General features: G+C 37.4%; 1 protein-coding gene across 1 annotated transcript in view; it reads right to left on the bottom strand.

Moving 5' to 3' along the window:
• ANO2 (anoctamin 2) overlaps positions 1 to 16,783 on the bottom strand; it is a gene marked incomplete at both ends in the record, with an annotated part of 187,761 nt that overhangs the window by 150,195 nt on the left and 20,783 nt on the right. Inside the window, 4 exons of the mRNA XM_082011641.1 lie at positions 192 to 240; positions 1,097 to 1,151; positions 2,438 to 2,589; positions 7,213 to 7,311. Coding sequence (XP_081867767.1) covers positions 192 to 240; positions 1,097 to 1,151; positions 2,438 to 2,589; positions 7,213 to 7,311 — 355 coding nt within the window. The remainder of the gene's footprint in view (positions 1 to 191; positions 241 to 1,096; positions 1,152 to 2,437; positions 2,590 to 7,212; positions 7,312 to 16,783) is intronic.

The raw sequence follows: 16,783 nt of genomic DNA, 5'->3' as shown, positions 1-16,783 counted from the left end.
ACCATGTCCTATCCAAACCATAGACCAGAAAGTCTGATTTTATTCCTCAGAAAAAGCATTTGTTTCCATATCTATTTTTGGTGGAAATGTGCCAGCATACTTTTGTGTTCTGCTAGAAAAATAAATATTCTGTGAGATACTTAAACAATTCCTTGCAAACAACATATATAATTATCTTTCCTCCTTCTTACCCATGCTGCTTTTGGCCTTTGTAGGTGTGCGCTTCAAAATTTCACGTACCTGTGGAAAAGAACAGTGTTATAAAGCACAAATCCTCTTTTAGCATTTAATAAAAATTTCAAATAAGAGGCTTCTGTAGAGTTAATTAGCACATACATTTAAATCATATGTTTCACTCATACATAAATATATGACTTCAGGCCACTAGTTAACACTTAACAATGCTATGGCAACTCTTACTAGTAGATTATCTGCCTTAACGTTTGTATTCCTGCTGTATCACACCCTTATAAAACTATATGAAGTATAATGACTTTAGGTGGAATGAGAATTTACACTAAAGAAGATCACAACAAAATCTGACTTGGTAAAAAACATTTAGCTTTCACATTTAGAAGTATAACATCAAGATGCACATAAAGTGAACAGTAAGTATGCTCCGTCTATGAAACCCAAGTGTGTATGGATGAACATAGCGTGTTAGGGAGGAGCTGGCATTGCATATGTAATGAGAAATCTTGTCTCACCAACCTGGTGGAGACCTAGCAGGATCTTCGGAACATGATGCAACGTTTCTCACCAAAGACTACTGGAGCTAGGAAGTTACTATAGGATTGTAGTAGTGATCCTTTTATGAAACAAAATCTAGTTAAAAGTTTGGAAGCAGGGCTTAATAACAACTTTTAACAGGGGAGAGGAGTCAGTAGCACTGTTTCCCTACATATCATCTCCTACTCCTGGACCACGGGGCAGTTCCAGAAGGGTATTTCTTACGTACCTATGACTACTTACTGTTTTGCAGGAACAGGAAAATGCATAAACTGATGAAATCAGTGAAGTAGTCACCAACACTCGCTATTAAAGCAAATCCCATTCAGCACAAGATGTCAATGATATGTTACTTTTGTTTACTTACTATTCGGCTGCGGGTAGCATTGTCAAAAAAGGTGTCTTTGTCTTTAATGTTATACCTAAAATGTTGAGAGAAAAAAAAAAATCAGTTCTGTTTTCAGGCGTGGTAGTAATGAGTAAGATAACATTATATATAATATATATATGCTATCTTAAACATATCGATATAAGATTCTGATTTAGAATTCATTTAGAAACCACAGCAAGGAAGAAAAACAGATGTTTAAAGGAAATATAGTTTAAATAGTACAGCATAATAGACTATGCTATTTAAGACCTAGTCAGAGTTCTACCTGGATTGCAATCATGGTGGCCATAAAAATGCAAAAATATTAACCAAGGTGAAATGTCTTTCGGTTAAAGAGAGCTTGTTTATTGCTTACACAAGATGACCTTTTAATCTTTTCCTTATAACATACCCTCAACACTATAACATTCTGAGGTTATGTTATTAGATTTCAGCTAGCCTGATGCAGATGTTCATTACTCTTTTCCTGGTGACTAACAAGTCAACATTTTATTTGCTTTCAACTAACCATTCCATTGGAATTATGCATTCCCTTAAACCTTAAAATCATAATAAAATCAAAATTAGCCTTCCCAGTTTATTCCCTCAATCAATTTGACTTGTATTCAATATTAATTCAAATTGTCAGAGAGGACAATAAATGATTTGATGGTTCATTATATTTGTTCCTGAATTTTATTTATCAGACATAAATACAAGGAGACACCCATGAGGAAAAAAGGAGTGTTTAATGTCAAACTGGGCCCAGAAGTATTATGCTGAGTGAAAGGGCAGGTGTCAAGAACTACTTATCTGCATATTATTAACCAAGTTTTAATTACTATAATAAATCTATCAAGAGGAAAAATATCAGAAAAATATTCTACTAGCTCTTTCTTTTTTCAAAAGAAATATCCTTAACCAAATAATCAGGAATTTGGTGCTAGCATTTTTACAGCTCAAGTTAAAAACATAGATATTTTATTTGTTGCACTGCTTCCAGTGCCTTATCCAGCAGAACGAAGTAGGACACTGGCAGAAAGTCTCTGTAACAGACTTCTGTTAATCCACTGAAACTGAACTCAGTGCCAATGCATGTTCATTTACTTTAGATCTATTTACTTGGCCTTCAGTAAATTTAGTTTTAAGCAGACATATGTTTTTATCACTTGGAAATATTACCCAGGAATAATCTGACAACTTGAATATTTCCTCAGGATTTCCACAAATACTCAATGCATTTCTGCATTTTGATTGAAATACTCATTCAAAAAATGACAGCACTAAAATCATAAGTTATAGATGTCTTCACTGCTCATGACAATTTAAAGTACTCACAAATATATCTTCTCTCTGGAAAATGGGTATGACAGGGTTTTCATGTTGGTATTTTCTTGTTGTGGCACCTGGGGTTGCAGAGGTTCAGTCAATTTGCACCATATTGCATTTAACTTTTTAAGTATTCCCCCTTCTTCTGTGATTTCATACATCTGAGTAGATAAAATATTGTACATTAGCATGTCACTTGTAAAAGTCTACTAAAATAAAAAAAAAGAATTTGCTATACACATGTTTAAATTTGTAATTAAAATAAGTGCCGTCTCTAAAGATATATTAGCATGAATCCATAATGGTTTCAGTTCCAAAAAGAAGTCCTCATCCTTCACAAGCTACTTTCAGAAGAAAACTCAGTGCAGAATCATTAATACAAGACACATCCTCACTAACTAAACTAGGAGCTGCAGGGAGGTGGCAGAAAGGCAGAGTAATTATTTTGACTTTGTAACTGGAAATAGAGGGAGAAGACAAAGCAGGAAGGGCCTTTACATGCTCCCAATTATACTGCCCCAGCAGAATACATTCTTCCTGGGTAATAATTTCTAGTCTGGCCTGACAGCACATGGCTATGCAGCAGTTTTAAGAGCAAGGACCTAGCTTTTGCTGGTGGCTATGCAGCAGTTTTAAGAGCAAGGACCTAGCTTTTGCTGGTTCAGATTGATGTTGAGTGCTAGAGAGCTTCCCAGAGATATAAAGGGTTTTTTCCTGAAACACAGACAACCTTACCAAACATGAGTTTATGTCCTCCTCACAGGACATGCCTTTTAGCCCTTTCCCCAGCTTTGTTGCCCTCCTGTGGATGTATTCAAGTACCTTAACATCCTTCTTAAATTGTGGGGCCCAGAACTGCACACAGTACTCAAGGTGAGGCCACACCAACACTAAATACAGCAGAATAATCACCTCTTCTGACCAGCTGGTTATGGTGTGTTTGATGCACCCCAGGGTGCGGTTTGCCCTCCTGGCTGCCCGGGCACACTGCTGACTCACACTAAGCCTGCTGTCAGCCAGCACCCCCAGCTCCCTTTCTGCAGGGCTGCTCTCCCAGTGTACACTTGTGCCCAGTGTTACGCCATCCCAGGTGCAGAATCCAGCATTTGGACTTGTTACATTTCTTTCCATTAATCATTTCTCAATGCTCTGTTCTATGCAGATCCTTCTGCAAGGCCTCTTGACCCTCAAAAGAGTCAACAGCACCTCCCAGTTTGGTACTATCAAGCAAACTTGTTAAGGGTGCATTAAACTCCTGCATCTAGATCATTGATAAATACATTGAACAGAACTGGACCTAGAATTGAGCCCTGAGGAACACTGCTGGTTACTGGTTGCCAACCAGATGTAGCCCTATTCACTACAACCCTTTGAGCTCTGCCATTCAGCCAGTTCTTCACCCAGCAGACCATGTACCTGCTCATCTCACAGCTGGACAACTTGTCCAGAAGGATACTGTGAGGGACACTATCAAAAGCCTTACTAAAATCCAGAAAAAATTACATCCACCACATTCCCATCATCCACTGGGCCGGTAACCTTATTATAGAAGGATATCAAATTAGTTAAACAGGACTTTCCCTTTGTGAAACCATGTTGACTGTTGCCTGATGATTACAGTCCTTTAAATAGCACCCAGCATGATCTTCTCCATGATTTTTCCAGGTACTGAGGTTAGACTAACAGGTCTGTAGTTTCCTGGATCTTCCCTCTCACCCTTCTTGTAAAACTGTAATAATGCTGGCTAGCTTCCAATCAGTGGGGACCTCCTCAGACTCCCAAGACCTTTGGTAGATGATTGAAAAAGGGGTCCTGCTGTAACATCTATTAACTCCTTCAATACTCTGGGATGAGTCCCATAAAGCCCCATGGACTTATGAAAATTTAGCTGATACAGATAGTCCCTTACAAATTCAGTGTCCACAAATGGAAAGTCACTCTTCCCACAGTTGAGATTGTCTGACTCAGAGGACCAGGCAACCCAAGGTCTATCATTAATATTAAAGACTAAGGCAAAAAAAGCATTGAAGGCTTCCACTTTTTCTTCATTCCTATTTGTCAGCTAACCATCTTCAACAAGTGTTGGTCCAATATTTTTCTTAGACCTCCACTTGCTATTACATATTTTAAAAAGCCTTTTTATTGACTGACACAGCACTGGCCAGTCTTAGGTCTAGCTGAGCTTTGGCCTTTTGTGTTTTCTCCCTGAATATGTGAACCACAGCTCTGTAATCTTCATGCAAAGCCTGACCTTGCTTTGAGAGATGATACAATTTCTTTCTCTTCTTGAGCTCCACAAGGAGTTCCCTGTTCAGCCAAGCTTATCTTTTGCCCTGCCTATCCCTCCTGAACAGCCCATAGCCCTCCATCTCAGCAGTCCAGTTGTGGAACTCATTCTACCGAGTCTCACTAATACCAGAGACATCATAGCTGTGGGAACAGACCAGTGCTTCCATTTGGTCCTACTTGTTTCTCATACTGTTTATTTCTCATACTCATATTTGAGTGTGGCCCATTCTCACTTGTCAAAAATAATTGTGTTGCCATATCCAGTAGTATACATATAGTTAAAATTGCGCAGAACGTAACTTTTCCCAGCATGCTATTTGTCCTGAAAAATGAATTAAGATTGAACATTTGAAAAAAATGTTTCTGCAACTAATTCATCATGTTTAGAGGTGGATAAATACTTTCCACTGAAAGTGCTTTGTTTATGGTTTCATTGGATGTTTGAGTAAATAAAAACAACATCACAGAAAATATTCAATATGCTTTGAAAACAACCTTTTATCTCTCTGAACAAAAATAGAATTTGCCAATTCATATTGCCAAATCCCCAAAATACAAAATTTCAGTTTTTCAAAGTGAATTTTTTGCTTTCTTCACAGGAAATTCCTTTTCCAACTGTCTTTAATTGCAAAAAAACTTAAGGCATAAACATAGATTTCCTGTCATTCTTGCTTTGTGGTAGTGCTCCATTTCTGCAGTTGAGATAATCGAAAAATAATGTAGTCAACAAGAGTTGTCAGCAACCTTCTCCTTAAAAATGTCATATCACTTTTAAGTTATACAAAAGAATTTATTACCCTAGGGTGAATCTTCAGGAAAATTGAGATCTGGTTTCCTTGTTGGTAGATATATTTCATTTCAGCATCTTCTACATACCAAAATAAATTACAGGTACAAAGCTGAATACTCTTTTCATAATTGTCTGATCAATGACTCCACGTCTGTTTGCTCTTTGAGTATTTGTCATGCTATTCAATAAATGTCAGTTATACAGAAATGTCATTCAACATGAAGGGTGCACAGGCCTTATTGGCTCATTGAAATATGTTGCTTTAAAGAAAAGGATGCTATAAATAATATATAAATAATATATAATACATAGCAGTTAAATGAAGTAATTTGTCAATATTTTCAGATGTCTTTACCCCAGATGATTCTGTGTCTTTAGGGCTTTATGATTTACTGTGCATTTTTTCTCCCATTCAGAGGAGAGAAGGGGATGCGGAACTCTTCATGAGTGACTAGGGCAGCCAGTGGAGACTATTAGCTCCTGAACAGACCTCAACTCAGAACAATATGATGGCAACATTCCTCGATTAAAGTAGTGTAAAATTTGCTTTGGCATATCTGCAAAAGCTAGGAGGTGAGAATTCCCATGAGGGAAGAGGGAGGGAGAAATGAGCAGGTGCTAAAAATGCACAAAAGGCAAAGAGCTGGAAAGGGATTGAAGAGTTGAATATGTAGGTCTATTTGTAGAAAGGGCCCACACATCCATCAACATGCCAGAAATGACAGAGGTACTGTAGGTGTCCAAAACCATTTTCAAAGACTGATTGCAAGTAACCAGAGGGGGAGTTTTTTTGCTTTTTTTTTCCTGGGATGCAAACACAATACAGTAAGAGTACACAAGATTGGCTTAGCCAAACCCCTGACAGTGACAGATTGTCACACCGTGAGATATGAACAACACCGAAGCTTTTGCTGGGTGAAAACTATTGATATGAAGAAAAAAACCCAAAACCAATAGCAACCCTGTGAAAGAAAATAAAATCTGTCTGTTGTTTAATTCTAATGATAATGCAATGAAATAAGTGTTCAGTAGTGCAATTGATGAGTATCACTAACTGAAAGCACAAGGCAGTTCCACTGACTTCAGTGGAGTTGTTAACCAACGTGATAAATCATTGCAGGACCACAAATTTGGGGATCTGCTCCTTAGAATTTACAATGTTTACCAGCAACTCTGCTGAAACCTCTAGGTATTGTCAGCTACTATGACTGTAAAGAAGATAGACAAAGTTTTAATGACAGTGGGCAAGTCTTAACTCACTAAGTCACTGATATCTCCAAAACCGACTCTCTCGGCATCCCCAGACTTTAGAGAAATCTTAAGGCAATAACCAGCTGTCATAGTATTTCCCATACTGCGCCTCACCTTTAAGCCAAGTTCCCTGACAAAAACCTAAATAAGTACTGCCTTCTCAGCTTTTAAAGCCCTCCTTAAAACTCACCTCTGTCATCACTCTTCTGAACACAGTCTGTCAGCCAGCTACCTCTGTGGCCTTTGAAACCACCTTTGAAAATTCCATCCTAAATCTGACTCTGAGTACTAAATCATCTCAAAATAATTAATAATGTGAAATAAGAAGCCTGGTAGTTCATTTGCTCTGATTTTGAAATAAAGTAACTCTATGGGTTTCTATACATTTAACTATTATTCTGATCCACCCTTATCCAGTCATACAACTAGCTGATAGAAGATGAAAGATACTTACCTTTTTAGTGGGCATTTTTATTTTAAGGAGTTCTGCTTCTCGACTAAGTACTTGCCAAGGTGCATGTATACGGACAAAACTCAATCCTTGGCTCCTATTCTGAAACATAAAATAGTGAAAACAATGTATTTCAATATTATTGAACAGTGTATAGTAGTAAGGTTTCAAGATGTCAACTCCAATTAAATCATGCAACAGTAGGCAATCACAGTGAATAACCAACTTCTGTTATACCTGGGCTTAAGAGTGACCTTTTCTTTAAAAGCTGAATTTTCTAACGCTCTAAAATCCATTAATCTACTGCCTACAGTGTAGCTGTGTGTGTACCATGAAGACAGAAGTCTACAGTTCCAGGTTTTGGAATTGTGTGAACCAGAAACCCCCAAGCTACAGTTTACACACTCAGATATTTTGTAAGTCATCTGACTTCGTTAGTGGGCTTTTGTGCCCATCTGAACCAACAAAGAAAAGACATTTTTCTGCTCTAGGTGTGCTTTGCTTAAAGTTCCCATTTTCAGTTTTGCCCCGTTTTCCTGCACACTTGATCAGATTAGTTGTTCCTTACTGGGGATCAGGCCCAACATTTACTGCCCTAAATATCTGCAGTTAGAGTAGCAACCCTAAAGAAAACATTCAAATTTAACTTCTGAAGAGAAACATGAGCCTAATGTTTATGTAAATAATTGGTTATGCTGTGCAGAGGCAGAAGACTACACAAGAGAGCCTCTGCACAGCCAGTTTACTGCGGTCTGGCCTGTTGAGAGGGTGCTGTCCTGGTAGCACACCTGAGCTACACAAAGGCTCTCCCACAGCAGAAATCAGCACCCCTGGAAAAAGCATGAAAATGAAATGTAGGCATGTTGATACAGAATTTTCCTCAATGCACACAAATAAATTATACCAATAAACTATACAGATGAATACTTATTGTGGAAATGAAGGGAATAAAGGTTGTGAGAGAGATTAGAAGGAGAATATGAGGACATATTTTGGGAAGGACATGGGAGTGGACAGGGGGAGACTTTAAAGGCTTAATTAATGCTAAAATTAATGGTCTTTGTGTAGCTATGTGCATTTCAGGGCTTTGCTGATATGGCACACTACCACTTTGCATTTTCCCACCCATATGTGTGTAAGGATCAGGACAGTTCCCCTCCCCTCAGGGAAGCATGAACCTCTATTTGCACTCCCTCATGTATCCTGGAATTTAGAGGTGAGACTAGAAAACTGAAGCAGGGTGTCCAGGTTGATGAGAAACATAGCTGGGTTACACGTTGTGCTTTAATGCAGAACTCAGGTGCCCCATCTGTGAGTAGATGCCTGTTATATGTACAAGCAGTTACATATATCTAAAGAAACAATGTTAATGGACATAGCTTAATGACACTGTCATCAACAAGCAGCATAATTCTATAAAGATGGGAACATAGGGCATATCCATGGAAACTCAGCATCTTCTGTTGGAAATGGACTCCAAGAAAGTTCTCTTTCTCAAAACGTTTGAGTTAAGAAAAGTTTTAAACAGAAATATGACTCACAGTCTAAACACGTGTAAATCTAAAAGTCTATTGTAGCACATTTACCTCAGAAAAACATCCCCTCTCAGCCACAGTGATATTTTTTGTTGTTTTGCATACAATTTATACCAATTTCTAAATAAAGCTGTATCATACCACATTGTTATCAGCATTTTAGAACAAGTATTTAATCTTTTCAAAGTGTATAAATGCTTACAGCTTCATGTAAACACCAAAAATGCATTTGCTGAATGTTTCATAATGCTTCCTGATTTAAAAAAAAAAAAAGTTAGCTGAAAGTCCTACTATTCTTATTGCAATCATTTTGCTCTTATTTCCCTTATAGCTGCAATATGAACTACAAAGATCACTACATCACTTTCAGCTAATATTTCCTCAGTGTACTGATGTTATTTTAATGACCAGAATGAGCTGCAGAATGTCTCTCTCATCAGCCCACTGGGGAAGTCAGCATTAAGAGAAGGAAGTAACAATTTACTGGGCATGAGCAGATGTTCTGGTAATCATTTGGTGAAAATGTATTAATAACAGATGAGAGTTTAAATTTCAGTGGGTGAAGATCAGGAGGCTTCTTCTCAGCTTTTAGCTAAAACCAAGCTTGTCCTCTCTGTCTGGGGGACTATATTCCACCTTGGCAAGAGGAGGGACAGTCTGATCTAATTGGTTGTTTCCAGCTCAGGCTCGTATGACTTACAGAGATGGCAAATAAAATCAGTAAGATAATTTGAGAGAAAAGACTAGATTAAGAATATGACCTTTGTATATTTGAAAAAAAATATGTTGGAAAGTTGTGCTGTTCACAAAGCAATATCAGATGCTGAGGAATCAGAGCCTTAAAAATCTTTAAAAGCCTTAAAAATCACCCCACGATAGGAAATTGAGATCATTTTGACAAAGACTACTGCAAAGTAAATAAAAGTAGGAAAAACAGGACCATGTGATTCTTGTTGCATGATAAAAAAAAGTGCAGAACAATAGCTGAATATTTAGCTTGGGATTACTAGAACTGTGTTTCCCACATCTTCCTATATTTTCCCAACATTAAAATTAACCAAAGAAATTTAAAATAAATTTTAAGTTGTCAATCTCATATCATATCTCAAGAGATAAACCATATACCTAGTTTTCTATTGAGCCACCAAAAACCTATACCAGCTACTTCTCTGATAAGGCTCCTTTCCTCACTTTCCAAGCCTTCACCTGCAGTAGTTCCAGTTTGTTTGCATGCCCTTTTTGTCTTTATCTTTATGATGACTGTCGAAGATATGTTCAAGTGACTTATTCCCAGAGTGCTTATTGTATTGCAAGCATTACAGAAAGTTAGAACTTTTTCTTCTCGTTGCCAGAGTGGGTTTATAACAGTCTACTGGAGACATCCATAAAATGGTGTCATTTGGTTATTCACCTGAAATGATCAAGGTACATGTGTTCATGAATACAATTTAATATTTGCTCTAATGAAATTCTATTTTGAATACTCATAATCACCATTGCTTATTCATTGTACTCTAGATGTATCACTAAAGCTAACATGCCGTGCTGACTTATGTTATTTTTGACTGACCATTCACTTGTTATTTAATACAGCCGTCCTTAATCAAGTCTTTTTTCACTTACAGCTGATGTCCCACAGGAATTTATTCTTGGCCCTGCGTTGTTCTATGTCTGTATCATTGCACTCCCTGATTATGTTACTCAAATGACTAAGCATTGCTATGCAGATGACAAACAGATTTGTTGCTCTCATGATCCTTTTTTTTTTTAATCTATATTCCATATTACAGGGTTCTTCCAGTAAGTTTCAAGAGTGGAATTTTTTCAATAAGTTGTTTTTGAATTTTTCAAAGTATATTTCTATCTTGGCTTCTTTTCTATTTTGGACCTTCCCATTTCAATAGGAAAACTCAGTATTAAAGTCAAATGGAAGAAAAGCTGGAAGGTCTGGTTTTGCTTTTCAATCAGCACATGAAGAAAAATACATCAGAAATTTCTTTCAGTCTATCATGTATTCTTAGTCATTTAAAGCAGGACTTTAACAGCAGTCTATATTGTATTTTTTTCTGTCTTATAGTAGAAATATATAGACTGAATGAAACTCAAGTTTCTCCAAGGAGACTTTTTCTATCTTTCATGCCTTAACAGCAAAATACATTAGCACCTGTACCAACTGCAACTCTAAGTTTTATTGCAAACTTATCATCATAAAGGCCATAGCAGAAAAAAATGCATTGTAACTACAAAAGCTCTCATATAGATGTATATAAAGAATGTACTCCTGTTGATTACAATTTGACTAGTGAAAACTAAAAAAATTATTATTCTTTTTAATTAAAAGCTAAATGTTCTGAAACATAGCTATACAAGCATAATAGCTAGACTAAGTAGAAAAGTGCTCTCTGCCCAAAAATTTAGATTTGTCATTGAACTTGGGTTTCTACAAAAGTTAGATATCAAGTGAGAAGTTTGTCATTCTAAAGTTAGTGGCACATCCGTATTTCTCACCCTCTTGACAGTAACAGTTATCTAAATGTAGCATGGAATATTTTTGAACCGCTATAACACAATTACTGTGCTTTTATTAATCTCTTCCAGTTCACAGTTTCTCAATTCCAGCCCTTGCAGGGACAGGCCACAGATTTAGGAGATGCAGTGTGAAGCATTCCCTATTGCACCAGGAGTTTGCGGAGAAGTCCTGTTGCTCCATAAGAGTACAGCACATAAAAGGTGGAGTATTATGTGTCCAGCTCAAAGATTTCTCATAGTGCCATTATTTTGTCAAGCTAGTTTGACTCCCACCTTACCTCATTCAGACAACCCATTAATCATGTGTCAGCCATGTCACCTCAAGATGAAGTATTCTCAACAGTTTATTTAGATGCCTCTAATATGAAGTAGAGCATATGATGCTAAAGATATCATATTTTTCAGCCACAGTCAAGACAACAAAAAGGACAAAACCAGTAATTATACTCTGGTAGAGCCTCTGACTTTTTTGTGGTTACCATATTGCTCCTATCAACTCTGCAAATATTAAATTTATCGCAGAATGATAAATTTTAGTTAAGTCTTTCTCATTATTTCCTTATCACGAAATCACTCATCACTCATCCTATATGTTAAAGGAATATAGTTATATATAACATAAAATTAAAAGAAATAGTTAGTTTAAAATACTTGTCCAAAGAAATAGATTTCTGCTGTGTATTTTAGTAGGAAGAAAAGAGAAACACTGAAGGGTAGAAAGAACCTGAACAGAAGTGATTAATGTCTAAAGGCATCCAAGGGAACTGCTTCTTTCTTATGATTTTAAAAAAATATACATAGGAAATGGAAAGGCATAAATTATAAAACCTGAAGCATGTAAACTTCCTTCTTAAGAAGACAAACTACCTGGGCCTTAAACATTTTATCCTTCTGTGATTATTAAATAGACAGAAAAATACCAGACACGTACGGACAGCAAGTTGCTAATGGCTTCAGTTAATATAATCAGACATCTCTTGCTGACATTGGTAATACCAGCCACACTAGGAAAGCAACAATGAGACAGTTGTGGGGGGGAGGTGGAGGAGAAGACAGGTCCCAGTAGCTCAGTAAAAGTAATCATCTTCCCATTTATTCCGTCACCAAATGAGTCAGTCATGCCTGCAAATGCAATTGTTCAAAATTAACGTCTACTCTCCTGATACCAGCCCTGGAAATTGAGGCAAATAACAATATGATGTGATGTGAAAGTGCAAATAAAACGTGATTTCATGTTACTATCATAGAACTCTGATCACAAAGATTGTACAAGAACCGAGCCAAATACTGAGATGTTGGCCACCTGCAAGGGTAGCACATGATGGAATGACATGGCATTGCCAGATTCAGACAGTGACTGTGAAAGTGTCTGGTTTTGTGCCAAATGTATTGAATCTCTATCTGTACACGGATTGGTGTTCTGCTGATTTTAATGTTTTGTATCCAGGATACAAAATCAGTTTATCGCAAAGCATACATATTATAGTGTATGTCAGTTGCATTATAAAAAGGAAGGGCAGTGCACTAGTCCAGGCGAGACATTAAGACCCAGGATGTCTTTACATGGAGATGTCAGTCCAGAGGAATTCCCTACTCGTTATCTATTCTGTTGCAGGCAAGTAATTTCTTTCTGTCGCTGATTGAATGAAGATAATGGAACTTCCCTCTATCAAAAGACGTTTGTGAAGATAAACACGTTATAGCCTGAGAAGTGCTCAAATAGTAGAGTAAAAAAATAAGATTGTATGCTACAGACAGTAGCCATACTACGCATCTTATGATTTTCACATTTTCCTTCAGAAACTGCAGTCCTTTTACCTTTTGCCAAATTTCCCCTTTTTTTTTTCATTATTCTTCTGGGGAACAGATCTACCCTACTGTATGGTTGTATAGTGCCTAGCATAATGGGACCGTCATTAATGACTTCAGATCCTCTTGCAACAGTATTACAAATAATTAGCAGCAATCCCCGACAGCTCCAAGAAGTTGACCCAACCCTGACAGACAACCAGTCACACGTAGCACAAGTGTAAAGATGCAAAGCACAGGCTTGTTCACTGATGGCAAAGGTACACTCCGTGTAGTTCACAGAGTTACATTTATTTTTAGCTGCTCAACAATATACAAAGCAGACATGTTCAAGTCCAAATTTCAGACGTTAAGTAAAGCTGCAATAATTTACACTTTTTTACAGTTTGCCTTTCTCTCTGTTCATTTCTACCAACAGCCACGGTGTTAATGTCCTGTTTATTTTACTCTCTTACTCCCACCTCTGAACATAAACAGTTAAAGAATATACTAGTGTATAAGCAAAGAACAGAACACCTTGGAATGAAAGATCTGGCCAAAACACTTTAAAAGAAACTATATAACCTTAATTCCTTAGATAAAGCACTGTGGAGTGAAACAGTTGACTTCGCACATCCTTTGCAATGTTTCTTCATGGCATTGCTACTTTTCCAACCAAAATCTTCCTGCTCATCTATAGACAGAAAGTATCTCTGAATAGAAGATGATACAGGAAGCCTAAAAACACAGGCGTGCTTCCTCTGAAGATGGAAATATTTAATGGCACAAAACAGAATGAAAATGAGCTGTTAGAAACTCAAGCACAAATGTAGAATAGATTGTTAAGTCTGCCAAATACAAAAAAGGCACAGACCTCTGCATTGCTGCAGCACTCAATGCAGAACCTATATGGAGGTGGGTGACAAACATGTCAGGATTGTCATTCATTTTTAATTCCTTCTTAATGCACATTTTGGATTTCAAAATTAGTGCATTTTCCTCATTATTTTCCAAATATTTATCTAAGGCAGGCCACTAATTGCTATAGCATGAAAAATGTGACTTTCAAATGTAAAGCAAAATCTTCCCTATTTGTTTAGAATAACTTTATCAGCAAATTTCTCCTATGTCAATGACACAGAGTTCTTGCTACAAAAGCATATAACAATTTCAGTAGATCTTCTGAGACTGAAGAATACCAGAAATAATAATAAAATGTAAAAGCCAAAAAAACCCACCCAAATCAGACTTCCTCAAAGAGGAAGGGAGGAGTGTGTCTACTCTACCACCTCCTGTATTTTGGCAGTGTCAATGGAAAAACACGTAATCAGCTGGCCTGGATACATTCAGTGCCAAATTGGCTAGCAAATAAGCCAATATTCTGTAAAATACATCATATCAAACTTGATTATCAATAATAAAATCAACAAACTTCTTGAAGCCAAAGAGTTAACATTAAAAAGGGCAAAATGTAATTCCTCTCGAGGGAATGAGACACACTAATCTGCACAGAGATTTATACCCTAAATAATTTTCCAGATGAAGCAGCAAGATCACGGAAGTCAATCTTTAGACCAGATAACAGGCATGTTACCAGTAGGGGGATTAATGAAACAGAGACTGAATCCCCACTCTAGCAGACTCAATCTCAAGAAAAAAAATTTAGAGGGAAAAAAAAAAGAGTGGTTAGGATACCAAACTGAAAACTGCAGGAATGGCACCTTAAAATATCGCTTCATCATTCAATACTTGATCTGGGATATTAAAAAAGAAGCATATAAAGAGATGATTCAATTTTGTGTTGAAAGATTTTAAATTTCAATTAATTCTTAGGAAAAATATTTTGGAAGGTTTACTTTTCTCTAATTTAAAGGTGTTAACAGATGGTACAAATGTATTTCATTTACTAAGTATGTTCTCCTAATCATCTGGTACAAGCCTTTCCAGGATGGTGTCTCAGTTCTCTCACCAAAGATGAGTAGAAGTAAAAGGAAGGTTGACTGTATTTGCAGAGGCTTGACTGGGAGGGGATTAAGATGAAGATAATCGAAGTGTTCTGGCTGGCTTGTTGGCTGGCGAGGAATTCAAAACCTGCCTGGACAGTTACAGCCTCAGTGTAAACAAGGAGAGAAGGGGAAGAAGCCCTGGCTGTCACATAGTAACACCATGTGACACATTTTGGATAAGGCAACAGGTCCTGGGGTGGAAAAATAATTGGTGAAACAACAGGAAACTGGGTAGGACGAGATCCTGCACTGGTGAAAAAAAAGTCACTGAAGGGTTTTTGCAAAGTCAGCACTGTACAGCATCATCATAAGTGGCCTGGAAAAAGAGATAAGCAGTGAGAAGACAAACAGTGTTGATGAAGTTTTCAGGGTAGCAAGGGTAAGGACAGACTGTGAAAAATTGTGGAAAAGCTTTATAACAGTACGAGCCTGAACAATGGCAAATGACTTTCAATGTAAATAAATATAAAGCAATATCCATAGGTTAAAACCAGTTTCACCTATAACATGCTGAGCTCTGAATTGACCTATACCAGTCAGTAACGACATCTTGGGGTTGCAACAGAAAGTTCCCTGAAAATATCTGCTCGGTATTTGTAAGAGCTAAGAAGTAAAGCAAATATTACATTCCATCAGGAAAGGAATAGTGTCTAAGAAAAAAATATTATATATACATATATAGCAATCCGTGCTATATTCACACCTTGAATTCAATGTGCAGCCTCCATCTCCTCAGCTACAAAGAGATAAATTAGACCACAAATGGGTTCAGAAAAGGGCAACAACCACCATAAAAGCCTTGTTATGACAGCTATATAGGAATCACTGAGTAGACTGAGACCCTTCATTCTAGAAAAGATCAATCTTGAGGAAGACATTGTAGACAACTATAAAATCATGTGTGATACGGAGAGGGGGTGTGGATGACTGCCTACTGTCTCTTTCAGGGCAAGAACTAATGGGCCTCAGACAAAGCCAGACTAATCTATTGGGAACCAGACCCAAAATAAATGAAAGGACACGGATTAATGTGGTGGGTAGTAGCTCTGCCTTCCCAAAAGACATCAAGGGTGCAAAAACTTTATGATGTTTCAAGAAGAAATTGTGACAGACTTTGGAAGAGACATCCACAGAAGGTTACTAGATAGACAAACTACATCAAGTGGGTGAAATTACCTGAACTGAGAGTAGCTGCCATCAAGAGAACATTAGAGTAAAAGTGTCATATAAGATTGTACCATTCCTATCTTTTCCAAAACATTTTCCATTGCAACTGTTAGATACACAGTACTTCATTGATGGACTGTCTCAAACAATAGGACCATTTTATGGTCATTATTACAAACCTAATAGGACAGAATTTAAGCCTGCCTTTCTCCCCAGTATCTGACCTCCTACTTCCTACTATCATCTCTTCTTCAATTAACTGCATAGCCAAAGAATACACAGTAATCAATCTAACTGCCTCCCCCTTGGACAGATTATAGGCTGCTATGACTTACTATTGACACAGGTCACCTCCATGCCAGTTAAAAGAGGGGCTGGTTAACTGCTCTCTGTTCAGTGGTGGAGTGGAACCTGACTGAGAAAGGCGACTCGGTAGATGCTCACACCATGACTGGGTTCCCTACCATATTGCACTCTGCAACGCCTCAAGTCTAGAGAGTAATGAGGACTCAAGAGCTGTCATTAGTTCATAATCTCACCACTGAGCAG

Source organism: Phaethon aethereus (assembly GCF_964289735.1).
Source record: "Phaethon aethereus genome assembly, chromosome: 1".
Classification (NCBI taxonomy): Eukaryota; Metazoa; Chordata; class Aves; order Phaethontiformes; family Phaethontidae; genus Phaethon; species Phaethon aethereus.
Note: the sequence above shows the minus strand (reverse complement) of the source record. Positions and strands in the feature narration are given on the sequence as shown.